Here is a 27585-nt window from a genome sequence, read left to right on the forward strand (position 1 = left end):
TTGCCGAGGTTTTGAGTTTTGCTGAAAGGTAATCGCTTTTAATCACACATTTAATTCAATGAGCGGAGGGAGCAGGTGCATTTTGAATAAATGCACTACTATAACACTGACTTCTACTTCTGCTTCATTGACTATGCAAAAGCCTTTCACTGTGTCGACCACAGCAAAAAGATGGATACTGATGAACTGGAAAAATAAAAATGTGGCTCTCTTCTACGATTGGATTGAAGACTTAAACAAACTCGCAACATATGAACAACTTGCATATAAACGCAGACTTGCCATGAACAAATTCAATGATATTTGGAACCTACTCTTACAAATACTGTAATAGTTTAAGATCTGGTGAAGTACAATAACAACCTTGTAAAGTATATAGTTTGGGGGGGGGTTCCCCCCCCTTTTATTTTCCCTTCTACACGGGTTTCTCTCTCTCTCTTTTATCTGCATCTTACCATGTTTAGTGCACATATAATTATGTACTTTTTGAACTTTCAATGGAGATGTTTAAAAAAAATGGGGAAAACCGTGAAGCCAGCCAATGCCATAGTTCCATCCTATTCCAAACTTTGTGATATATCAGTACAGTTTTGCCCTACGGATGCGAACGGGATCCGTTCCCGAGGTCTGGCCGCATCCTGCGGAATTCACAACTGGAGAACTGCTTCTGTGCATACGCGCAAGGCGAAGGCCAGAAAAATACTTCCGGGTTTGCCACGTTCACATCCCAAAGATTACGTATCCGGAGGGATACGTTAGCGGAGGTACGACTGTATATCACAATGTTTAGCTGGTGATATAGCACCTGGGTTTTGCCCAGTCCTGGTTGACCTTAGAGAGGTGAGCCCTCCCCCCTGCCCCCATCTCCTACCCTCCTGCTCCGGTGCCCCCGCTTCTGCTGCTGCTGCTGCTCCACCAGCTCGATGGCGTAGGCAGGTGGGGAGGCTGCTCTCATGCTGCGCATGATTTGGATGCTGTCCTCTGGCAGGGGGGGCAAGCCCAGTTCTTGGCGCTTCTTCACCTTCATGGCCTGCAGAGCGTCAAAGCCTCCCAGGGTAAACTGCATAGGAGAGAGAGAGAGAGAGAGAGAGAGAGAGAGAGAGAGAGAGAGAGAGAGAGAGAGAGAGAGGGAGAGAGATGTCAAGGCTGCGGGCTGGTCCCAGGTTGGTCCTCAACAACGCAGCCTGAGCTGAGCAGCTGGAGGCGGTGGGGTCACCCACAAGCCCAAGAGGGCGCCATCAGAGCATCAGAAGAGTCTGGATCAGGCCAAAGGGGACCCATTTCACCCAGCATCTTGTTCTCACAGTCGCCCCAGTCAGCCAGGAGCCCACACTGTGCTTGTCCTGAAGCACCATTTGTTGGCAAGACGGAGACATGGCGAATTTAACGAACAAATAAATGAACCAATAAATATTTGACAGTAAATCCAACAGGACTGAACTGATGTGCTTCTGCAAAGCAATTCCTGTGTGCTCTTGTCTTGTCCAGCTGTTGCTGATGGTGTGAGATATAATTTTTCTCCATCTGGGGGAAGTAGGGAGTTCTAAACACAACTCCAGTACACACCCCTCCCCTCCGGCCACAAAGTTAAGCTCGCAAAAACCATGCAAGCTTTTTAATGGGAAGCTTTTCAACGTGCAATGCTTTTTAAATGCTTTTAATATGTTTTATATGGGGACCCAGGTGGCGCTGTGGGTTAAACCACAGAGCCTAGGGCTTGCTGATCAGAAGGTCGGCGGTTCGAATCCCTGTGACGGGGTGAGCTCCCATTGCTCGGTCCCAGCTCCTGCCAACCTAGCAGTCCGAAAGCACGTCAAAATGCAAGTAGATAAATAGGAACCGCTACAGCGGGAAGGTAAACGGCATTTCCGTGTGCTGCTCTGGTTCGCCAGAAGTGGCTTTGTCATGCTGGCCACATGACCTGGAAGCTATACGCCGGCTCCCTCGGCCAATAATGCGAGATGAGCGCGCAACCCCAGAGTCGGTCACGACTGGACCTAATGGTCAGGGGTCCCTTTACCATTATGTTTTATATATGTTGGAAGCCACCCAGAGTGGCTGGGGCAACCCAGTAAGATGAGCGAGATACTAGCTGTTTTGCTTCTCAATATACTCCAGTTGGCCTCTGTTATTTTCTCCTACCGATAGGGAACCCACTTAAGGACTCTTGGATACCCCAGAAGGGAAAGAGAGCAGTTTTTTTCCCCTTGCAACATAAGGAAACTAAGCTCTGGGTAAGCGCCTGGAACCCCTGACATCTCTCGCTGCTCGGAGATCGGGGTGGCATGTAACAGAGCGCTTTTTCTTTGAGACCCACGGCCGGCATGATTTGCCACCCGCCACAAACACACATCGCTTGAGCCAGAGCCGCTCCTGTCAAAAGGCAAGCTCAGAATCTCACTCACCGCGAGGACCTTCCAGAGCAAAAGCAAGACTTTCTTCATGGGGAAGTGGGGGGCGTGTCCGCTGCAGAACTTGGTTACCATGGTGAAGAGCAGGAGTGCAAAAGGCTCCTCGCCGTGCAGAGGAAAACCTAGGAGGGTGGGGAGACACAAGTCAAAAGGGGCTGAGCATGGGGGTGGATTTTTTTGCAGGGCTATTGATGCACTGCAATAGGCGCAGGTCAATTCTGTGTCCAGGGCAGCTGTCTACCAGCTCCATCTGGTACGCAGGCTGAGACCCTACCTGCCCGCAGACTGTCTCTCCAGAGTGGTGCATGCTCTAGTTATCTCTCGCTTGGACTACTGCAATGCGCTCTATGTGGGGCTACCATTGAAGGTGACTCGGAAACTACAACTAACCCAGAATGCGGCAGCTAGAGTGGTGACTGGGAGCGGCCGCCAAGACCACATGACACCGGTCCTGAAAGACCTTCATTGGCTCCTAGTACGTTTCCGAGCACAGTTCAAAGTGTTGGTGCTGACCTTTAAAGCCCTAACCGGCCTCGGTCCAGTATACCTGAAGGAGCATCTCCACCCCCATCGTTCTGCCCGGACACTGAGGTCCAGCGGCGAGGGCCTTCTGGCGGTTCCCTCACTGCGAGAAGCCAAGTTACAGGGAACCAGGCAGAGGGCCTTCTCGGTAGCGGCACCCACCCTGTGGAACGCCCTCCCATCAGAGGTCAAAGAGAACAACAATTATCAGACCTTTAGAAGGCATCTCAAGGCAGCCCTGTTTAGGGAAGCTTTTAATGTTTGATGGATTTCTGCAATTTAATGTTTTGTTGGAAGCCGCCCAGAGTGGCTGGGGAAACCCGGCCAGATGGGCGGGGTATAAATAATAAATTATTTATTATTATTATTATTATTATTATTATTATTATTATTATTATTAATGCAATAGTGGTAGAGATATGTGATATGTACTGGACCATCCACAAGACGTTCTCTTTATCCGTTCTTCTCAATGCTTCCCCCATATTGTTGTTATCCGTTAGATTTCTTATTCGCTTGCTAACGAGGTCTCCAAATGACTTCCATTTAAATGCAAGGGCCTTTTCCGTGGTGGCTCCCTGTTTGTGGAATGCTCTCCCCAGGGAGAGGCTTGCCTGGCACCATCATTATATATCTTTAGTCGCCAGGCAAAAGCTTTCCTCTGTAACCAGGCCCTTTGGCCTTTAACTGTCTGTGGCCTTGGTAATGCTTCTAGCAATCACATACGACTGCAGCTGCGTGGATGTTATTGGCCCAGAAATGGAAAGACGATAAAGTCCCTACCAGAGAAGAATAGCAGGTGAAGTTGATGGTTTCTGCTGAAATGGCTAAAATGACTGGAAGAATCAGAAATCAGGAGGACGAAAATTTTAAATAAGGAATGGGGGAAATTTATAACTTCTCTTAAAAACCATTGCAAACAGTTAAAATCGTTTTTATTTTGGTATGAGCTTTCGTGTGCATGCACACTTCTTCAGATTCCGTGCATGCACACGAAAGCTCATACCAAAATAAAAACTTAGTTGGTCTTTAAGGTGCTACTGAAGGAATTTTTTTTATTTTGTTTCGACTCAGACCAACACGGCTACCTACCTGTAGTTAAAATCGTTAGTAGGATTGGAATAACACTTGTAGTTTAATGGTGAATTTTGGATACAACGGAGAGGTAAAATATTTGGATTATTATAGAAGATGCAGGAGGAAATGATTAACAATAGGACCCACATAAGGGAGGAGGGAAGTCCAGGAGATTTTCTGGAATCTTGTTTCTATGTTGTATGCTGTATATGTGACTGTGAAATTTTAATCTGCAAACCAAATAAATAAATTTATATAAAAAAGGGTAATGATTCCAGCCTACACAGAGGGAGGAGAAGAAAGCCCCCCCCCTCTATGCCCAATCAGAGAATTGACAAAAGCCTACTGAGCTCAGTCCTGAACGTATCACGGGCGGCCTTCCACGTGGGGGGGTCCGTCTCCATCTCCACTCGCATGGCCTCCACCATTAGGTACATGACGCTCAACAACACCCTGGCGGGAAAGCAGAGAGGGGATATCAATGTCCCGCAGGGAGAAAAAATGCCCCGCCCACTTTGGGTACCAGCCCCGCCCACCAGTGGTACAGGTGATCCTGAGCACATTGCTCACCCCAAGAGAATGAGGCTCCCCCCAACTAAAAAATGTTCCCAGCAAGGGCTTCTCAAGTCCAAAAGTCCCTCTCTCTTCCTCTCTCTCTCTTTCACCCCTTCCTTCCTTGTCTCTCTTTCTTTCTTTCTCTCTCTCGCCCCTTCCCTCCCTCCCTCTTCCAACTTGAATAAAATATTGGGGAGGGGGCAGGTAAGCCCCACCTCACGTACCATATCAGCCTTATTCAACCTGTGGGTCCCCCAGATATTGTTGAACTACAACTCCCATCGCCCCTAGCTAGCAAGGCCAAAGCTCCGGGACGATGGGAGTTAAGGAATGATGGGAGTTGTAGTCCAACAACAACTGGGAGAGGTTGAGAACCACTGCAATTGATCTCAAGTGCATGCACACTATATGAATGACAATGCCCATCAACATGGGGGGGGGGACGACTTCCCCAAATATTTAATGGTGGGCAAAGGCACCTGGGCCTCTAGGAGTTGGCTGCAATGCCTAGGACAATTCAAGAAAGCAAAATATTGTTTTCCTTGTTTTCCTCCTCTAAAAAACTAGGTGCATCCTACGCATAGCTGCCAAGTACCCCGTTTTCCCCGGGAAACCCTCGTTTTTACTTACCTTCTCCCGGTGGTCCCCCATATCACTTCGTCTCCCGTTTTTCTCTGTTATTTTCTCCTGCCGGCAGCCATTCTTTTCCTTTCTGATTTGCCCTTCTATGGGCACCAAAAATGGCCGCCGCCGGCTTCAAAAGTCGCATCTACGCATGTCCGGAAGTGCATAGACGCGACTTCCGGTGTCGGCGGCGGCCATTTTTTGTGCCCATAGATGGGCGGACCGACACCGGAAGTTGCGTCGACGCACTTCCGGTCATGCGTAGAAGCGACTTTTGAAGCCGTTGGCGGCCATTTTTGGTGCCCATAGAAGGGCAAAGCGACACCGGAAGTTACGTCGACGCAACTTCCGGTGTCACACGGCTGCCGGTCCCGGATTCTGCAGTCCGGGACTTGGAAGGTAAGGTCCTACGGCCAGGTGCGTCTTATGAAGCGAAAAATACGGCAATTGTTTTGCATTTTGCTGGGTCGTTCACTGACAGTCCCAGGGCAACATCAGGGACCCACCTGAGCTCGGTGCTGTCAGCCAGCGAGATGGCTGGCTTCCTCAAGGCACTCCCAGATGCTTGGCTGTTGCTGGAATATACACACACAAAAAAGCGAGTCAAATGCCACCAAGTTGTTCGTTCCGGAAACTTTAGGTTGGGGTTGGGGTTGGGGACGGAATAACTGGCAATTAATTGTACACTGGCAGATGGCTTGCCAGAGCAGGACTTGGGGGAAGCATCCGTCTCCTGTTGGCAGATGGAGGGGAAGTACGACAATCCCGGAAGGTGGCAGCTCTTTAAATTATTATTTCTGACGACCACAGACTTAGCCAGCACGGCCGAATTAAGAATCACCTCACCGCCGCCCAAATTTGCCTGCATGCCATGATCCACTTCTGAGACCCTTCTCTAGGCAAACCATCAGAGGCGAAGTGTCAGCATATGAGAAAGAGCCTTTTTAGTGGTGGCCCTCAGAATGACAAGCAGGGAAATTATTTATTACAGTATTTCTTCGATTTCTCTCCCGCCTGTCCTCCAAGGAGTGCAGGGTGGCAAACGCAGTTCTCCACCTCCCCGTTTTATCCTCATAACAACCCTGTGATTGTAAGTGAGGCTGAGAGACTGCGGCTGGCCCAAGCTCACCCCGTGGGAATTCGAACTCTGGTCTCTCAAGTCGTAGCCCAGCACTCTAACCACTGCACCACCACTGCCCCCCATCACTGACAGCTAGCAGCAAAGGCCATTTCACTTTACGACCACCTTGCCCCACAAGAACCATGTGATCGCCTGGGGCATTCTCTGTGTGCCACCTCTGAGGGAAGTCTCAGGTGGTGGGGCGATGAGAACAGGGCCTTTTCTGCAGCTGCTCCCTGTCTCTAGAATGCTCTCCACGAAACACCAACTTCCTTATCGTTCCAACACTTGGCAAAGATTTTTTTTTGTTTCCATGGGCATTTTGGCAACACTGGGGATTGGAAGTTTTAACGCTACATTTTTAACATGCGTAAGTATTTTCTAAACTGCATTTATTCCTTCTTGTAAATCACTTTCCGTCGTGCGGGAAGTGATTCATAAATTCACGTAAAACGATGGCTGTTTTAGAATTGCATTTGCTTCCTTGCTATTATTTTTACTTAAATCTGTTTTTTTTGGGGGGGGGGTCGTTTGTTTATGGAAAAGCAGGATATAAATATTCATGAAAAATATAAATAGTGGGGAAAGCACAAGTGACATGCAAAACTGAACTGGCAGGATGGATCCAAGCCCCAAAGTGGTTTAGCCTTCCCCTGTTTGGACACACCAGGTTTGATACTAGGTGTGGCAGCCAAATATTTACTCAGCACCGTTCCTCACCTCCTGGCACCTGCCGCCTGAGGCAGCCATACCACTTTGGCCAATAGTAGTAGTAGTAGTAATATTTATTATTATTATTATTATTATTATTATTATTATTATTATTATTTATTTGTACCCCACTCATCTGGCTGGGTTTCCCCAGACACTCTGGGCGGCTTCCAATCAAAGATTTAAAATACATTAAAATGTCACACATTAAAAACTTCCCTGAACAGGGCTGCCTTCAGATGTCTTCTAAATGTCAGGTAGTTGTTTATCTCTTTGACCACTGATGGGAGGGCGTTCCACAGGGCGGGTGCCACCACCAAGAAGGCCCTCTGCCTGGTTCCCTGTAGCTTTGCTTCTCGCAGTGAGGGAACCGCCAGAAGGCCCTCGGCGCTGGACCTCAGTGTCCGGGCAGAACTATGGGGGTGGAGACGCTCCTTCAGGTATACTGGACCGAGGCCGTTTAGGGCTTTAAAGGTCAGCACCAACACTTTGAATTGTGCTCCGAAACGTACTGGGAGCCAGTGTAGATTTCTCAGGACCGGTGTTATGTGGTCCCGGCGGCTGCTCCCAGTCACCAGTCTAACTGCCGCATTCTGGATTAGTTGCAGTTTCCGGGTCACCTTCAAAGGTAGCCCCACGGAGAGCACATTGCAGTAGTCCAAGCGGGAGATAACCAGAGCATGCACCACTCTGGCTAGACAGTCTGCAGGCAGGTAGGGTCTCAGCCTGCGTACCAGATGGAGCTGGTAGACAACCGCCCTGGACTCAGAATTGACCTGTGCCTCCATGGACAGCTGCGAGTCCAAAATGACTCCCAGGCTGCACACCTTTCATATGTAATGCCCTAGCTATGCGAGTGAGCAGCCACTCCATAATTTGTCAAGCTCTTTCTCCTCTACGGCGCCAACTAAACTACAGAATCTGGCTGCTGATGCATCTGTGTTGGGGGGAACAGATCTGCTTCCACTGAAACACATTTCAATCCCTCAAACCCCTCGTCCGGCGACCAGCGTGGTCCCCAATGCGTTGTCCACCATTGCTTCCCCTACCCAGTCCTTGCACGGGTTGCTCTCGCCAATGGCCTACAGCAATGAGTTCCATAGGTCAGTCTGTGAGTTTTTGTGAAGCAGAACTCCCCCTCCCCATACACACCTGATTTTTTTTAAAAAAATTGAAATAGCGATTTCCAGGAACAGATTCAAAAGGAGCCCGCACTAAGTGCAGGCTTCAGATCCCTGTTTTCAGAAGATATCTTACGCCATCTCCATGTTCAGCAACTCCAGGAAGGCGGTGAAGGTCCCCATCTGGTACAGGAGGAAGTTGTTGTGCCGGGACCAGCGAAGGACATCTGCCTCTGTGTCGCACTCCCCAAAGACCCCTGGGGAGCAGGGAGGAGGGGAGAAAAAAAGCCAGTAAGGGAGGGGGGCATGAGACAGGAGACGATGCATTTCTTGGTCCATAAAGTATTGATCTGGTGTGTAGAGATCTTCCCTATTCTACTTACTTTTACTTCTTTCTATGTGAAAGAAGCAGGCAGAAGGTTCCTGATGTTTGGGTTCTTCCTTCCGGGAAGCTGAGTACAGCTGGCTTAAACTGTTTCTGTTATCTCTTTCTGTCAAGGTCATGCTGACTATAAAAATGGGCCAGAAGGAGCCTGGGTTTCACTTTCTCTTCCTATCTCTTTGTTCTGGTGTGGTGCTCCGTTCTGTATGCTTAGTGTCAAGGTTTAGTCTTATTATCAGTTAGTTTAAGATATGTCTGCTGCAACTGGATTTCTCATGGACAGTGCCAATCCTGAATGTATTGGATTTGTGACCAAGATGCTCGTTTCCCTTCGGTAGCAGTAAAGCTCTGCCGGATGAAATATTAATCGCCTCTGCTGGTCTATTTTGGGGGAACTCTGCAACATGTTTAAGTTTTCCTCCACACGCTCGACAGATGCACGATGCAGAGAAAGTAGAGAGGGAAGTTTTCCCTCCCTCTCTCGTGACACAGGAAATAGTGATGGAAATCAACTCAGAGATTCCTTAAGGATTAGAGCAGGCATCCCCAAACGTCGGCCCTCCAGATGTTTTGGACTACAATTCCCATCATCCCTGACCACTGGTCCTGTTAGCTAGGGATCATGGGAGTTGTAGGCCAAAACATCTGGAGGGCCGCAGTTTGGGGATGACTGGATTAGACAAATCCATGGTTAAGGCTATCAGGGACTATGCGGTACAACAGCCATTTATGTTCATTAATGTCAGCGGGTCTACTCTTGAGTATGACCAACCTGGGATACAAACATTCTCTTTTAAAGACCACAGTGGTACCTTGGTTCCCGAATGGCTTGGCTCCCAAACAAATTGGCTCCTGAACACCGGAAACCCTGAAGTGAGTGTTCTGGTTTGCAAACTTTTTTCGGAAGCCGAACGTCCGACGCTCCTGCAGCCAATCGGAAGCTGTGCCTTGGTTTTCAAACCGTTTCAGGAGCTGAACAGACTCCCGGAACGGATTAAGTTTGAGAGCCGAGGAACTACTGTACCTGTGATTTGGGATTGTGTTCAACAATACATTTCATTTTCTTTCTCTTAAAGAGAAAGTGTTCTGCCCCAAAAGCACGCTGCATTTGGGCTGCCGTTTTCACCCAGACCAAGAAAACCAAGACGACTCCCGGGCGCTTGGGGCCTGCGGTTACCTTGTGCCAAGTAGAGGATCGCCCGGGCGACTTTCAGTCTCTTCTCCCTGTTGACCACTTCCAGCCCATCCAGGAGTCGCATCACATAGGCCTTCTGCCGAGCCACGTCCAGCTCCGACCACTGCTTGTCCTTCACTGTCGGAAAAGAAGGACCCCAAAAACCAAAGTCTGGACATCGCTCCCAAATGGCCCCTTTCTCTTTTCCCCAGCCCCTTTCCAGGAGTTCAACTAACTCCACCGGGAGCTCCCTGGTCGGCACTGAACCATGGCAGGGCCTTTTCAGTGGTGGCTCCCCGCTTGTGGCATGCCCTGTCTGCCAAGGTGCACCTGTCTCCATCGCTATTAACTTCCAGGAGAAATGATGAAACATTCCTGTTTACCCCAGGCATTTGGTGGCTGAAAAATCCTGTTCCATACATCTCCAAAACCACTGGACGGATGAATGCTTTTAATTATGATTGCTTTTAGAAAGTTTCTAAAAGTCTTTAGATGCTTTTAATTGTAATTGCAGATGACACAACCTTGATGGCAGAAAGTGAGGAGGAATTAAAGAACCTTTTAATGAGGGTGAAAGAGGAGAGCGCAAAATATGGTCTGAAGCTCAACATCAAAAAAACCAAGATCATGGCCACTGGTCCCATTACCTCCTGGCAAATGGAAGGGGAAGAAATGGAGGCAGTGAGAGATTTTACTTTCTTGGGCTCCTTGATCACTGCAGATGGTGACAGCAGTCACGAAATTAAAAGACGCCTGCTTCTTGGGAGAAAAGCAATGACAAATGTAGACAGTATCTTAAAAAGCAGAGACATCACCTTGCCAACAAAGGTCCGTATAGTTAAAGCTATGGTTTTCCCAGTAGTGATGTATGGAAGTGAGAGCTGGACCATAAAGAAGGCTGGTCGCCAAAGAATTGATGCTTTTGAATTATGGTGCTGGAGGAGACTCTTGAGAGCCCCATGGACTGCAAGAAGATCAAACCTATCCATTCTGAAGGAAATCAGCCCTGAGTGCTCACTGGAAGGACAGATCGTGAAGCTGAGGCTCCAAGACTTTGGCCACCTCATGAGAAGAGAAGACTCCCTGGAAAAGACCCTGATGTTGGGAAAGATGGAGGGCACTAGGAGAAGGGGACGACAGAGGACGAGATGGTTGGACAGTGTTCTCGAAGCTACGAACATGAGTTTGACCAAAGTGCGGGAGGCAGTGCAAGACAGGAGTGCCTGGCGTGCTCTGGTCCATGGGGTCACGAAGAGTCGGACATGACTAAGCGACTAAACAACAACAACAATTGTAATTGCCTTAATTGTTTTTAGAATGTTTCCGCTTTTTTTAAAAAAGCTTTAGATCTCTTTGCCGCCTTCGGGAGGAAGGATAAATGCAATAAATAATAGCAGGAGCAACAATTAGTCATTGCCTGGCAAAGAAGCTGGTTTTTCTCATAACGGTCAAATGCTATAGTCAAAATATCTGGTGGACACCAGGGTGTGGAAGACTGGCCTAAGAGTCTCCTTTTGCCTGGACACCACTGTGGAAAAATGCAAAGCACACCCAAAACACACAAGCGACCCTCACCCCAACACCAGCAAGCAATTTCATGGAAGCCCAAAAATGTAGGTGTTCACCGAGAATATGCAAAGATCACAGCGCTCATCCCAGGCTTAGAATTCTCCCGGTGCTGGATTCGGAGCATAGGAACGTGGCTTAGCATTATCGAAACTGATGGGCAGCAGCTCTCCAGGTTTTCAGGACAGGGAGCCTTCCTGGAGATGCCACGAGAGATTGAATCCAGGACCTTCTGCATGCCAAGCAGGTGTACTCAACTGCTGAGCTACAGCCAGTGTGGGTGCAGTGGCCAGAGTGTCGGGCTAAGGTCTGGGAGACCAGGGTTTGAATCCCACTCCCTAGAGGTGATCTTTGCGGCCAACCACTGCCTCTCGGGCCAAGCCTACCTCGCAGGGTTGTTGTGGGGAAGGGATTAAATGAAGAGGGGGGAGAACCACGTACGCCACTCTGAGCTCTTTGGAAAAACAGGAGGTTATAAATACAACAAATGAATAGATGCTGGGGAACCCTGCCCTGTCGCCCCCCCAAAAGAGGATACCTTGTGTTTGGAAATCCTCTTCAAAGCACTTCCTGTTGGCGGCAAACTCTGGCTCTTCTGTGTAGCTGTACAGTTCTGTCGGAGAAGGGGAAAAGAGGTGGAGACAAATCAGCACTTGGCAGCACTTTATCAACGGCACAAGTTGCATTTTTCCAGCATCCTATGAGCAGGCCAAGCAAGGTAGCTCAGTGCCTAAAGCACGAGACTCTTCATCTCAGCGCCACGAGTTCGAGCCCCATGTTGGGCAAGAGATTCTTGCACTGCAGGGGGGTTGGGCTAGATGACCCTCGGGGGTCCCTTCCATATCTACAATTCTAGGATTCTTTTTTTAAAAAATTATAGTTTCCATTTATATACATTTCAATAGTTTAACAATAGTTCTAACTATCAGGAAATGATAAGAATAAATTTAATGAACCGCAGAAAGAGGAGGAAGACAGTTGAGGTTTGAAACAGGCATAGGCAAACTCGGCCCTCCAGATGTTTTGGGACTACAATTCCCATCATCCCTGACCACTGGTTCTGTTAGCTAGGATGATGGGAGTTGTAGTCCCAAAACATCTGGAGGGCCCAGTTTGCCCATGCCTGGTTTGAAATGTGAGGACTACAATTCTACGATTCTAACCCACGGCTTTCCAGGCGATGCTTTTAGATCCACCCAAAATCAGTGGCCATCGCTGCCTCCTGCGGGAATGAGTTCCATAGATTAACTATGCACTACGTTAAGAAGCATCTCCTCTAATTTGTCCTTCCTTTTATCAGTTTTTTTTTTAAAATGGCCCAACTAACTCAGCATCCTACTCCCACAATGGCCAAACACTCACCTGTGGGAAACATCCAAGCAGGATTCGAACACAAGAGCAACTCCCCCCCCCTTCTGAGGTTTCCAGAAACGGGGGTTCAGAAGTGTTGATGCCTTCAACTGCGGAGGGCAGAGCATAGCCATTGTGGCTAGGAGCCATCGATAGCCTTCTCCCCAGTGAATTTGTCTAATCCATTTGCCCTCCGGCGACAGGCATTCCAGCCCCGCCAGCAACAAGAGGCCCCCCTGAGCTAAAGATAGGAGGGCTTGGCAATCACATGAACATGCATGCGCACAAACACACACACACATGCCAAGCACCCTCCCCAAAGCAGCAAATGTTTGACCAATAAGTTTTTATTCATTTATACAACAAAGCAACAACACATTTATGCAAATATATGACACAGATTCAATACCCTTTGACTTCCCTCCTCCCACCAAAATGGTAAACCAATTCAAGCTATTCTCATATTATCTAATTTTGTTACAATCTCTACGATGCAGCAGTCATGTCAAAACCGTTAGCAATTTCACACTTTTGTAATTGTCTTTAGCATAGTTTATGAATTTACTCCATTCTAATTGAAATTTCTCATCTCCCCGATCCCGGATTCTATGGGTTAATCTGGCCATTTCCATGTATTCCAATACCTTTGTTTGCCACTCCGCTATCAAAGGAATCTCTTGCGTTTTCCATTTCTGGGCAATTAACGTTCTGGCAGCCACAGTGGCGTACAGAAAAAAAATCTTTGATCTGCTATTGGGATTTCTTTACCAACCAACCCCAGTAAAAAAGGCTTCTGCCTTTTTTGGAAATCTGTATCCCAGGATTTTTTTTCAACTCATTATACACTAGTTCCCAAAATTTCTTAATCTCTCCGCACTCCCACCACATGTGGTAAAATTCCCCAGCTGATGTTTTACACTTCCAGCACAGCTTATTTTGATTCCTGTACATTTTTGCTAATCTTACAGACGTCAAAACAGCAAATGAAAATACAGTAATCGAAATTTAAACTGCCCAAGCCATAATGCCATTGGGTGAGTCTGTGCTGCGATGACATTTGGAATATTGTGTTAACAGGGCTATTCAGTCTAGAGAAAAGGAGACTAAGAAGTTTATAAAAATCAGGCACAGCACAGAGGAAGTGGATAGAAAAATGAGTTTCTCTCCCCCTTATAACACTAGAACAGGCATCCCCAAACTGCAACCCTCCAGATGTTTTGGGACTACAACTCCCATCATCCCTAGCTAACAGGACCAGTGGTCAGGGATGATGGGAATTGTAGTCCCAAAGCATCTGGAGGGGCCGAGTTTCGGGATGCCTGCACTAGAACTGCAATGAAGCTGGATGTTAGAAGGTTCGGGACAAGCAAAAGCAACTATTCTCCATACAGCGCAGAGCTAACCTGTGGAACTCCCTGCCACAAGAGGCAGCAATGGCCAACTTGGGACGGTTTTAAAAGACGTTTGGACAAATTCGTGGCTGAGCAGGCTGTCAATGGCTACTAGCCAGCAATGCTTCTGATTCCTAGTTCCTGGGAACGTCAGCAGGGGAGAGTGTTGCAAATCCTGTGTTCAAATCCTGTCTGCGGAGGCAGTAAGTGTTTCTGAATCCCAGTTGCTGGAAACCACAGGATGGGAGAGGGCTCTTGCGGTCACATCCTGCTCCTTGGCTTCCCACGGGCATCTGGTAGGCGACTCTGAGAACACGATGCCGGACTAGATGGATCTTTGGCCTGATCCTGCAACTTCTTATGTTCTTAATGCTGTAGCTCACCCCTCACAGAGCTACAATTGCTAGCACTCTTAGCATCGGTCCAGTATACCTGAAGGAGCGTCTCCACCTCCATCGTTCTGCCCGGACACTGAGGTCCAGCACCGAGGGCCTTCTGGCGGTTCCCTCGTTGCGAGAAGCCAAGTTGCAGGGAACTAGGCAGAGGGCCTTCTCGGTGGTGGCGCCCGCCCTGTAGAACGCCCTCCCAACAGATGTCAAAGAGGAAAACAACTACCAGACTTTTAGGAGACATCTGAAGGCAGCCCTGTTCAGGGAGGCTTTTAATGTTTAATAGATTATTGTGTTTTATTTTTCTGTTGGAAGCCGCCCAGAGTGGCTGGGGAAACCCAGCCAGATGGGCGGGGTATAAATAATAATTATTATTATTATTATTATTATTATTATTATTATTATTATTATGCAACACTGCCCAGGAAAGCCACAGGCTTTAAATGCGTGGTACGAATGTCAACTCAAAGAGCTACTGCCCGTCTGAGATAGAATCATGGAAGGGAACAGGGTGGATAAAAATCAATTATTATTATTTTTTATAGAAAAAGAAAATTTAATCGGATTTTTATTTATTTATTTAAATCAGATTTTAGAAATTGATTTAAATCAGATTTTTTTAAAATAAAATGTTTTTGGAGGGAAAACCTTTCTAAAGATAGTTTTCTATTTAAGTTACACTATTGTCCAAAGGCTATTTATCAGGAAATAAGAATTTGTTTTAAGTTTTTCACGTGTGTTAAAACTCAAGTCAAAGTTGTTGTTGTTGTTTAATTGTTTAACCCCATCAGTTAACAAACATGGATACATACGCTATAATGTTATTGCTTTAGTTAAATAAATTGTTTAAATTGTCATTAAGGAAATGATTGTTTTTCTCCTTCCGATAAAGTACAGCAGAAAAGTTGCCCAAATATAAACAGTTAACTTATTAAACCTCACAATAATTTCATAATTATCTGTCTATAACCCAAGAAAATCCTTAATAAAAATAATTATAAAACAAAACAAATAATTATCTGTCTATGTATTTCTAATAGTATAATCAAATCAGTAATTTCTGATATAACTGTAAAAACGACTCTGATATAATTTATTACTTCCAAAAAATGGTTGTAAATATGAAGATTATATCAGCAAGAATGAGTCTTTTTGTAAGAAAAACGTTTTCAATCGAGTCTTACCGACTAGTGATTTAAATCGATTTGATTGAAATCAAATTCACCCTGGAAGGGACACCAAGGGTCATCTAGCGTGACCCCACGCAATGCAGGAATTTTTCCCCCGACGTGAGGCTCGAACTCACGACCCTGGGATTCAGAGTCTCATGCTCTACCAACTGAGCTCCTCTTAATCCTGGGCCAACAAAGCGAACTCAATGTCAGGTGCTCCCAACAGGATTCTTGCTCATCCTTGGCATGGCGGAAAGCGGGCAAGATGCAGGAAGCCCACGAAGGGACACAGCCAGGCGAGGAAACAAGCACACAAACTGTGCTCTCTCTAATTCTACGCTGACGCCCGCCCTATTCTTCGGGACCCTCTACCTCCCGCTTGCCAGCTGGCATCGTGCCAACGTTGCCCAGAGTCCTCCCTTGCCAGCGTGACTGGCACACACTCGGGCCACCGCGATCCTTGGAGATGAAGGGTTCTCTATAAATACAGCGTGATATTATTACACATCCTCCTAATGACGAGGTTGTGGTCCAAGAGTGACCTGGCATGCAACAGATGTCTATTTTAAAAGCAGTTGGGAAAAGAGAAAGAGAGAAGATTGCAGCTAGTAGTTTTCTGGACACTGCAACTGAAATAAAGAAGGAATTTAAATTATTTGCAGAAAACAGGGAGGAGAGCTGTATAACTCGCTGCAGCAATGAATCCCGGAGTGTTTGATCATTCAATTGAATACTTGCAAAACTAAAAGGGAGAATAAGAGGAAATACTATTCTCTAGATCAGGGGTTCCCAACAAAATTTTCTCGAGGGCCCCTCATCGAGCCACTATTGTGACAAGGACCCCCATTAATTCCTAATCCTAAAATTAAAAAGTGAGAGCCAAATTAAGAGTCTTTTTATATTTTATATTTATATGTTTTTTACAGTTACAACAGACTACTCCATCAGTATACAGTTAGTTTTAATTTTCAGTTCTTAATGAGATGAACCACTTTTTAACCAACGGTCCATTTTTAACTACGCGAACTGTAGCTTCCGCGAAAAACAACGCTTTGTTTACAAACACTACTGTTTTGCAAAGAGGCAGCACGCGCCAGGGAGGAGGGAGGGGAATGGAGAAGACAGGGTACCTGCGCAGTAGCGCACAAATGAAGCCGACGCGCGCAAAGCATCTTGGGGAGGTGAGCATTAGTAGAATGTGTGCGCTGCCTCTTTGCAAAACAGTAGTGTTTGTAAAGCGCCACCTAACGGCATACAGCAGAACTACTGCCTCTATCTAATTCTAGTTTTGCGCTAGACTCTGCTCATGCAGGAAGCGGCCAAAACAAAAAATCTGTTTTCATACGAAATATATTTAATATATTTTTTATTCTAATAGCATCTTGAGGACCCCTCTGGCATAGCTCGCAGACCCCTGGGGGTCCCCGGACCACCTGTTGGGAACCACTGCTCTAGATCAAGGGAAGTAATAGTACCACTGTATTCTGCTCTGGTCAGACCTCACCTGGAGTACTGTGTCCAGTTCTGGGCACCACAGTTCAAGAAGGATACAGAGAAGCTGATGGGCGGGGTATAAATAATAAATTATTATTATTATTATTATTATTATTATTATTATTATTATTATTATGGGGCCCTAAGCTATAGCTTGATTAGCTTATACGTAAATCCGGCACTGCATGGGACTCAGGCTACACCTGGTGCTTTTATAAGGCACAGTGGGAAAGCTCTCTGCCCCAAGGAGCTTACAGCCTACAAATCTATGTCAGGGGAGCAAGCAGAGGAAAGGAGGCAGCAGAGGATGTGGGGGGAATTTCTGCCTTTACTCAGCTGGTGCAGAACGTAAGCTTAATTACTTCTTGGGCAGCTCTTAAGCAGCGGGGCCTCTCTCCTCGCTGCAAATCCTAACATGCACACATTTAAGAAAGATAAGACGTGATGGGTTTGTTTCTTCTGCTAGCTGCAGACACAGCGGGGTGGGCGATGAGCTGACGGAAGACATCCAAATCCCAAGCTTTCAATATCCTGGAAAATGACCTCGTCAAATAAACTAATACAGCGTGTTACAACGAAGAGCGTTCGTTTTTTGGAAGCTAAACAGCTGACCCACATAGGCAGAGAGAGGCAGGGCAGTTTTATGCCAATAACATGCGGCTGCTTTTTTGCTTTACACCTGCATTTTCATCAACAGTTTGGAACACCAAATGCAATTTCATTTATTTTATTTTTCAGAATATTCCCCACTATCTGGGGCTGCTAAAAAAACATTTCTGTTTGGATAAGCCGACCCGGATGCTTAGAAAGTTGATCTGATTTCAACCTGCTTCCGTATTTTAACCTTTGTATGTTTTAAAGCAGGCCTGTGGATTGCTCTTACGTTTTATTTATTATTATTTTTTTGGAGACTGCTTTGAGGTTTTTGTTTTTTTTAAAAGAGTCAAGTGCATATAAATATTATGAAATAAATAGCTGGATAAATGCGGGTGGAGCGACAAATGTGAATTTTACTTTTGTTCGGAAGGCCAGTTTCTGCACACGGATGGGCGGACAGACAGACAGGCGAATAGACTCTCCCGCTCTATCCTTCATCTGCTGCAATCCGCAGTGTTTTATATTACCACAGGGTTTGTCATGGCCTTTGGCTAGAACAATAAACCGATATTGACTGATTGTAACCTCCATTGACACAAACAAGAGGATCAAGGAAGCATCCCAGCCAGGCAAAAGTGCTCAAGGAAAATGCGAAGCCAGGGCAGGTGAGGGGTGTGGCCTGGGAGAAGGGGGTGTGGTTTAGGGAAAGGTGTGCTTCAGAGAGGGCGTGGCCTGAGGAGGGATGTGGTTAGAGGGGTGTGGCTTAGGGGAAGGTGTGCTTCAGAGAGGGCGTGGCCTGAGGAGGGATGTGGTTAGAGGGGTGTGGCTTAGGGGAAGGTGTGCTTCAGAGAGGGCGTGGCCTGAGGAGGGATGTGGTTAGAGGGGTGTGGCCAGTGAAAGGTGTGCTTCAGAGAGGGCGTGGCCTAGGGGAGGGATGTGGTCCAGAAGGGTGTGGCCTAGGGGATGGGTGTGCTTCAGAGGGAGCGTGGCCTGAGGAGGGGATGTGGTCCAGAGGATGTGTGACCTAAGGGGAAGGGGTGTAATCCAGATGGGGTGTGGCCCCAGGGAAAGGGTGTGGAATAAGCAAACTCATGGAGGTAGAGAACACCCTTGGCAACCAGCCACAATAGCTATCCACGGCGGAGGCATAGCTGCCAAGTCTCCCGCTGAAAAATGCGGGATCAGCAGCGGCGCGGCACCGGAAGTCGCTTCTACGCATGTCTGGACATGCATAGAAGCAACTTCCGGTGCCGGCGCTGCCCGATTTCCGGTGCCCAGACTTGGGCAGAGCGGCACCCGAAATGGAGCCTCCCTGGCAGGTAGGAAATCCTGGGGATTTCCAGGATTTTTTCCTATTCGGGAAAACAATGGGAAATGGATAAAAATCCGGGGGTTCCCCGTGAAAAACGGGAGACTTGGCAGCTATGGGCGGAGGGGAGTGTTGCCCTGGTGCTCGAATCCTGCCTGTAGGTTTCCCATTGAGGCATCTGGTTGGCCACTGTGAGAAGAGGAAGCTGGACGAGACAGGCTATGGGCCTGATCCACCTGGAGGCCCTCCTTATGTTCTTTTGAGCTGCCCTTCCTTGCAGCAGAGGGAGCTCAGTGCGCCGTCATCCCCGCATGTACCATTTTACCTGACAGTTCGGCAGCATAGATGTCGGAGTCCCCATACTCAAACTCCAGGTTGGGGCAGTCCACCGAGCCCTGAAAGAGAGGGTCCAAGTTAGCTGAGGCTGCCACAGCAGACGGCATGACACACATACAACCGACTTGACCCAGTGATAAGTAACTGGAACTAGAAAAATGGGTTCTGATCCAACCATAGCTCCTCCATAGCTGTGAAATGGCTCTCCCTGTGACTCGACTTCCCTGCTCTGTGAAATGGGCACAAAGTTCAGAATCGAGCAATCAATAGGTCTGTCAACTCTCTAGTACTGGGATAGACCCTGTTGCTCATTGCTAGGTCCTTTGCAAGACCTCGCCTCAAACCCCTTAGCCCCCCCCCCCAATCTCCCTTTCCGCCCCCTTGCGGCACACGGCCACCTCCAAAAAAATATTGTTCCCTAGCAAAAAACCTGGCACCCATTCCCCCCCCCCTCATTGCAATAGCATGGATCAATTTGAAACCTTCTGTGACATCAGAGCAGCTCAGCCAACGGCTGGCAGAGGCTGAGTTTTGCCCCCCCCCCAAAAAGAGCCGGTTTCCAACCACAAGATTCAGTCCCTACAGTGCGGTGGGTGGCCTTGGATATAACAGTCCTAACACAACGGGGGGGTGGGAACACTTTTTCACCCCAAAGGCCACATTCATTTATGGAGAATCTTCTGAGGAGTCTTGTTCTGGGGGGGGGGGGGAGGCAGAGGCAAAAACACACAGATCAACGGAGGTGTCAGGATCTTTGTGGGATGCAACTGAGCCCAGGCTGGAGCAAGTTTCTAACCCCATTCGCGGCACCCATTAGCCTTTTAATGGGGGCTGCTGGCTATGCTATGACCTACATGGGACAGAGAGGCCCCTTAGGCTGCTATCAGGGTCCTTTCCCCCTATAGAGTATTACTGGGGCACAAACAATTCATGGGATGGGGAGAGGAAAAGGAGCCCCACTGAAGGGCTTTCAACCATTCGCTATTGACTTCCATCCTTTAAAAACAACAACAACGGTTTATTTCCACTGCACCTCCAAGGTCTGCTCAAGCCTTGTCTGTATCCCCATACCATTTGCAGGGAAGCTGCTAACCTCATTTTGCAAGAAAGGAAGCAAAACAGTCAAGAGAGCAATTGGCCTGAAGCCACTCAGGGATGCGGGACTTGAACTCGCAACTCTGGAACAACAGCGACAGAAGGTGCCGGTTCAAAGGGTTAAATTGAGATTATCGACCGCCGGATCTTTATTCTCAAATGTCCGAATTTTAGAAGCCGTTCACCATTTCTGAGCACAGGCAGGTACCAAATCTTTGGCGTCAGGTCTCTAGTCCTTAATGCGTGATATAGGCTGTCGTCCCGTTTTAGGGCCAGGGGCTGGATTCTGTATCCCCTCCTGCTTTTCTCTCAGACTCAGATTAATTGAAGGAAACGCCTGCTGCCCAATCTCTCTTTTGGAGATAAAGCACACAACCTGAAAATAATTGGAAGGGAGCAGAGAGGCATTGTCTGAATTCTGTGAGATTACACCGACATCCAGGGATTCAAAGATGGTTAATATAATCCTGGAGGTGTGGAGAGCAAAGAAGCATCTTCGTCAGGAAGACCATCAGAATAAATCACACGAAGTAGTAGCTCTTACTGGATTCGACCGAAGAAAGCCTAAAATGCATAAAAATGCCTCAGATACTAAAGCGTTATAAAACTGTATTTCTTTCTTTTTAAAATGTTTAACACTAGAGCATTGAAAGTCATCAGAGAGGTGGTGCCACTACTGAAGAAGGATATTGACAAGCTGGAAGGTGGGCAGAGGAGGGCAACCGAGATGATCAGGGGTCTGGAAACCATGCCTGATGAGGAACGGTTGAAGGAGCTGGGTATGTCTAGCCTGGAAAAGAGGAGACTGAGGAGAAGATAGGACAGCCATCTTCAAATATCTCAAAGGCTGCCACATGGAAGAGGGAGGGAGCTTTTTCTTCTGTTCCAGAGCAGAGGACCCAAACCAATGGATTCAAATTGCAATGAAGGAGATTCCGGTCCCAGCATCAGGAAGAATTTTCTGACAGTAAGAGCTGCTCGACTCTGGAACAGCCTCCCTCTGGAGGTGGCGGACTCTCCTTCCTTGGAGGTTTTTAAGCAGAGGTTGGATGGCCCTCTGTCATGGATGCTTTAGTTGAGATTCCTGCATTGCAGGGGGTTGGACTAGATGACCCACGGGTCCCCTTCCAACTCTACAATTCTAAGATTCTACAAAGAGATGGTATATACAATTCTACATATGTATATTAAACTAACACATAATTTAGGAGAGCCGCATTTCTTTCTAGGGTGCAGATAAGGAGTTGTACAGGTCGGTGTTTGAAACGTTACGTTTCCGGGGGCCTTCCGGTGGTTCCCTCGTTGCGAGAAGCCAAGTTGCAGGGAACCAGGCAGAGGGCCTTCTTGGTGGTGGCGCCCGCCTTGTGGAACGCCCTCCCATCAGATGTCAAAGAGAAAAACAGCTACCAGATTTTTAGAAGACATCTGAAGGCAGCCCTGTTTAGGGAGGCTTTTAATGTTTAACAGATTATTTTATTGCATTTTTCTCTTGGAAGCCGCCCAGAGTGGCTGGGGAAAGCCAGCCAGATGGGCAGGGTATAAATAATAAATTATTATTATTATATATTATTATTATTAAGTCCCGCCAGGCTGCATAAAATTGCTTTGCTGGTTCTGTGCCTTTCATCGCAGAAATCTTAGGAGTTATCTTTTCGGTAACTAATAATAATAATAATAATATTTTTATTTTTACCCTGCCTATCTGGCTGGGTTCCCCCAGCCACTCTGGGTGGCTTACAGCATATCGGGGGTGGGGGGGTGGGGAGTTTTCATAAATTTTATTGTTCAGTTTCTGTTAATTGGTTCTCATGGGAAACTTACAGATTCTTGCTTCACACAATTAACTCAAGGCAGTGTCAATTTACTCTTGGCAGAAAGCCAAGGTCTGCCTGTCCTGGCAACAGCTCTCTGATTGGTTAATGACCAGCACTGAACTCTGTTATCTAGGAATGCTAGCACAGTTGTTTCTTGTTGGGTGTTAGGAGTAGGAGTGCTGCATATGGTTGGAGAGAGAGAGGATTTATTTTGCTTTGCTTTGCTTTGTATGCAGACCTTTGTATGCAGGTTTTATTTTCTTTTAATAAATCCTGTAAATAGTTATTCTGCGTCTAGCCGACTAGTCATTTCCACCTCAACTAGCTTCTGTGCTGTGCAGGAAAACTCTGCTACGTTTGGGCTAAAGCCACTAGAGCTATGCTTGACACTTCAGAATTCTAAGATTTATACCATACCATCCAGAGATCTCTATGTGGCCACCATTGGGCCTGTGCCAGTCACAAGATGCGCCTGGCGCCTGGGCAATTTCTAACCCGGATTTCACCCTTGTTGTCTCCAGATAGGGCAACAGATAGGGCTGGGGAAAACACCTGTCTGAAACCCTGCAGGTAAGTGTAGATACAGCTTCCCTCAACCTGAAGCATCTGAAGAGCACCAGGTTGTGGGGAGCTGGATTGGGCCATGCCGAAGCAGCCACAATGGACTAAAACAGCCATAAGGCCGGCCCAACCATGAGGCAACTGCCTCAGGCAGCCGGATCCACTGGGGCAGCAGATCCCGATGTAGATCTTTATTGCCTCCTTGTTCCTGGTGTGGCTCTTCACTCCCTCCTTCTTCCCTAGCAGGAAGGAGACGCCGTTTTGTGGTCTGCCTCAGGCGGCAAAATGTCTTGGGCCGGCGCTGATGGGGCAGCTTCCTAAACACCCCCAGGTCCAAGGATTTTCACAACGCCTCCGCACAAAGAACCACCATCCAAACTCAGCCTTTGAGCGCAGGCTCCGGGCGGACGTTCATCCACTGCGGGGAGAAAGGTGGCCAGGGAGTTCGGTTATTTATTCCACCCGTGAAAAGCGGGGAAAGGAGCATTATCCAAAGGCCTGTGTTATGTACTGAGCTGAATCATAGAACAATAGGATCCAGAATCAGCAGTCTGATTGGTCCGCAGGAGCCACCCAATCCACCTCCAGGTGGAAGTGAATCCGCAACCTGATTGGCCTGCAGGAGCAGCCAATCAGGCTGCTGGCAGAAGTCAATCCACAAACTGATTGGCCCACAGGTGTAGCCCTGAAGTAGCCAATCACGCAAAGCCCATTGTGTAAATAATGTATATAAGCAGATGGTTTTGGGGAAAGGGCTATTCTTCTCTTCTTCTCCTTGATGACTACGAGCTGAATAAAGAGCATGAAATTCACTCTCGACTCCGAGTATATTTCAGCCTGAATTGCTATCATCTGCACACTGGTCATCGGTTACTGCAGAAAGATCGTGGCCGTCATCATCTCCCTGAATTTCACACACAAGGATTCAGCTCAAATCTGTCGAGACCTTGATTTGTAGCCAAATATTTTGCGAGAAAGCTTTGGTTGCGTAACATGCAGCAAAGAATCAAGACTTAAGACATAGGCGGCCGGGGGTGGGGGGTGGGGAGGACGAAACACACAGATTTGCTGACAAAATGAGTTTTGGGGTATTAAAGACTACCGAGGGCTCAGTTAATTAACAAGCCCCATCACGTCGGCATTTGCTCACCCCAACAAATGCAGGGCAGAGGCAATTTCGGGAAAGGTGGAAACTCTGCCACTGTTTTGAATGGCAAAACGGATTTGTCGGCCGTGGTGCTTTTTTTTAGCAGTCCGATCCTGTCCGTTTGAACATACAAAGGCCAATCACTGCCGGGGGGGGGGGGAGTTAATTGACTGCAACCTCCATGACAAATCAGGCTGCATTCGCAAGACAGATGCAATCCCAAATAAACACACAAAAACTCTCTCGCAATTAGGGAGAAACACACCAAGCCCCAGTTTGAAAGCTCAGTGTAAGAGAGAGGGCTTGCAGAGAGCAGCCCACTCTGCTTACTTCCATCAGATGGGAGAGCAGCAGCAAGTCTGGGAGTTCAAATCAGGAACAGGAAGGGTTAAGACGGGTCCAGGGCTCTGCAGAGTCCTGGTGGCTCAGCTCCAGGTTGGTAGCAGGGAAGCAGGGGAGGAGCTAGCTTCAGCAGGGGCTGGAAAGGAGGGAGGAGAGAGAACGGCACCTCAGGAGCCTGGTTTGGGACCACGGAGGACCCATAGAGCAAGGAGGAGGGGCGTTTGGAGTCTTAAAAGGGGGGTCAGAGCCCACGAGACGCCATTGTGGGCTTCTGCCCCATGCAGAGCAGACATGATTTGAGACATCTCACCACTGTATATAGCATGCACAATAAAACTATGAAAATCCAGAGGATATGTGGAGTGCTTACTCGGGAGTAGCCAACACCCCATCTGTGACAGCAAGCCCACAATCTCTTGATGGCTACCCCGAGGGAAGAGGGCTGCAAATGTAGCAGCCGGCATGAAGTTGGCAGCATCTAAAGCAGAAGAGAGAGATGCCGAGGGAGGATTGGCATGAGTTGCCAGCACCCTGCAACTATGGAACGGCTCAAGCACCAGGTAGGCACCCGGGCACAGGGGAAGCCAAGCTTAGTGAACCGAGCAGCTCGGAACACAGCCAAGCCAGAGGAGCGGAGGCTGGACAAGCAGAGAGGACACTCTGGACGGGCCAGCACTTTGTAGGGCGACCCTCAGCACAAGCTGGCTCTAAGACTGAGAGGCATGGTGGCGTGGAAGTGCAGGAGGCTGAGAGGCGAGTCCGGGCAGAGGGGACAGACGGAGGGGAAAGGCAGCGGCCACAAGTTCCCATACAGTCCCGGGGAGGCAGCTGCAGCACAGCACAGCCCCCTCCAGCCAGATGTGATGCAGAGGGACAAAGCCCGCGCGCGGGTACTTTCAAACGCTGACGCGGGAAAACAGAGGGAAGAGAAAGGCGGGAGATGCCTTTACAATGCACCCAGCCACTGGGTGGAACACTGCCCCCAGAGGAAGGAATGGCGAGAGCAGGCAGGCACAGACACAAGCCTGGATGCCAGATCAGGAGGGGAGGGGCCAGGCAGAGCACCAACAACTGAGCCCTCCTGTAACACCCCACAGCACGACAAAGAGATGGAAGTGAGTCTGCAGCTGCCAAGAGGCCAGACCCAGGAGACAGTCGGGCTTCTCCGCAGGGGCAGCAGCAACGATTTCCTATCGGTGGACTTGGCTAAGCAGGATCAGATTCCCATTTTCCCAAGGGAGCTGCCCATGAGCGTCTTGACCGTAGGCGACCGGGAATTGCAGGAGGGTGAGGTCACGCAACAGACCCCCTCTCGGAAGATGACAGTGAACAAGCACGCAGAAGTGCTAGCTTTGGACTTAATGGACAATGACCCTGTGGGCAGCCAGCGCCGGGGAGATCTCACCTTTGGAGATGCAGACGGCAAGGAGCACTGCAGGAAAGAAGGAGAATCCTCAGGATCGCACCACATCAGCTCCCCAGGCGGATGGAACGACGCAGAGGCGGGGATGCAGGAAGAGAAACTGAGCCAACTCACCAAAGAGGACACTTTTACCCAGAACATACGGAGGGACTTGAGGGAGAAAAAGGGGGCAGGGGAAGGGCTTGCCGAGAAAGAGGGGTTACTCTTTAGCAATGATGCCCGGTATATGCCCCAGGACTCCCTCAGAGGGAAGATTCTCAAGCAATATCATGACAACCCCACGGAGGGGCATGCAGTACATGTCTTCACGAGGCTCACACCCAGTAAGGCCAGTCTTGGGCGAAACCCCAGAGCCTTCCCAGAGCAGGGGGAGGGGGAGATTGGGGGACCTCCTATTGAGGCATGGGGTGAGAGGAGGGAGACAGTACACCAACAACTGGATGGAGACGTGGCAAGGGGCAATGAGGCTTACAAGGAGGGGGCAGACCATCACAGGGGACTGGAGAAGGTCTTCCACGGAGGGGACAGGGTCTGGCTGTGGTCAGAAGGCCTTCCCATGGGGGGAAGGGGGAAGAAGCTGGCACCCAGAAGGCTGGGGCCCTTCAAGGTTCTGACACAGATCAACCCTGTCACCTTCAGGGGGGAAGCACCTACAGCGAGAAAGGTCCATCCCGTGGGTCACAGGTCTTTGCTCTCACACTTTAGGGAAAGCCCAAGGTTCAGAGGACGTGACACACATCCAACACAAGACGCTGACAGGAGGGAGGGGGAGGAAATCACACAAAAGACACTAGACAGAAGGGTGGAGGGAGAAGGCAGCCAAGAGGTTCCAGAAAGAAAGGAAGAGGAGGAGGTCTACAGTGCCACAGCGAGCCCGGGCTCCCGGTGGGGGGAGGGGGGGTTAAAATGTCTGATGGCCAGGCAGGGCACTCCTGCTTCCCAAAACGCGGAGGCAACCACGCACACCATGCAAGGGGAGGACCGCACACTGGAACTGCACGCTCCTTTCTCCCACAGACCCAAACCACCACACGTCAGTAGCACAGGGAACACAGAGGGGGAGGGCGATCCCAGGTGGGGAGCAGGGGAGACGCAGACCCAAGGAGCCCTCCGGGAATCGGAAGCAATTTTCCAGAGGGAGGAGGAGGATGACAACGGAAGGAACTACACGGACCAGCCACCCAGCACCGACGGGGAACAGGATTTTACACACACTACAGAGGAGGAAGACCTGTCAGGCTTCCAGCCCTCTTTACAGACATCAGACCAGGCAAACCAGGCCTCAGGAAGGGGGGGGGAGCCTGGAGGGGGGGTGGATGTAAGAGAGAGGGCTTGCAGAGAGCAGCCCACTCTGCTTACTTCCACCAGATGGGAGAGCAGCAGCAAGTCTGGGAGTTCAAATCAGGAACAGGAAGGGTTAAGACGGGTCCAGGGCTCTGCAGAGTCCTGGTGGCTCAGCTCCAGGTTGGTAGCAGGGAAGCAGGGGAGGAGCTAGCTTCAGCAGGGGCTGGAAAGGAGGGAGGAGAGAGAAGGGCACCTCAGGAGCCTGGTTTGGGACCACGGAGGACCCATAGAGCAAGGAGGAGGGGCGTTTGGAGTCTTAAAAGGGGGGTCAGAGCCCACGAGACGCCATTGTGGGCTTCTGCCCCATGCAGAGCAGACATGATTTGAGACATCTCACCACTGTATATAGCATGCACAATAAAACTATGAAAATCCAGAGGATGTGTGGAGTGCTTACTCGGGAGTAGCCAACACCCCATCTGTGACACTCAGCTTCTTTCCACTTGAGAACTAATCTCCTAAATCCAGTAAAATTCTCCCCACTTTGACCTTCGTTGAAGTTTCCTAAACAACGTCCTTGGCAATTGCAGCCACCCAACGGCAGCAAACACTTCCCAA

The 27585-nt window shown here is 48.7% G+C and overlaps 1 protein-coding gene across 2 annotated transcripts in view; it reads right to left on the bottom strand.

The window, feature by feature from the left end:
- Positions 1–27585, bottom strand: part of STRIP2 (striatin interacting protein 2) — a 53258-nt gene that overhangs the window by 15580 nt on the left and 10093 nt on the right. For both annotated transcript variants that reach the window (XM_088676493.1, XM_060279253.2), the window contains exons 2-9: positions 19291–19360; positions 11802–11876; positions 9701–9835; positions 8278–8398; positions 5696–5764; positions 4357–4463; positions 2406–2533; positions 872–1060 (exon numbers count right to left, since the gene is read on the bottom strand). In XM_088676493.1, coding sequence (XP_088532619.1) covers positions 872–1060; positions 2406–2533; positions 4357–4463; positions 5696–5764; positions 8278–8398; positions 9701–9835; positions 11802–11876; positions 19291–19360 — 894 coding nt within the window. The remainder of the gene's footprint in view (positions 1–871; positions 1061–2405; positions 2534–4356; positions 4464–5695; positions 5765–8277; positions 8399–9700; positions 9836–11801; positions 11877–19290; positions 19361–27585) is intronic.

This window comes from Zootoca vivipara, chromosome 9 (assembly GCF_965207765.1).
Source record: "Zootoca vivipara chromosome 9, rZooViv2.hap1.1, whole genome shotgun sequence".
NCBI classification, from domain to species: domain Eukaryota; kingdom Metazoa; phylum Chordata; class Lepidosauria; order Squamata; family Lacertidae; genus Zootoca; species Zootoca vivipara.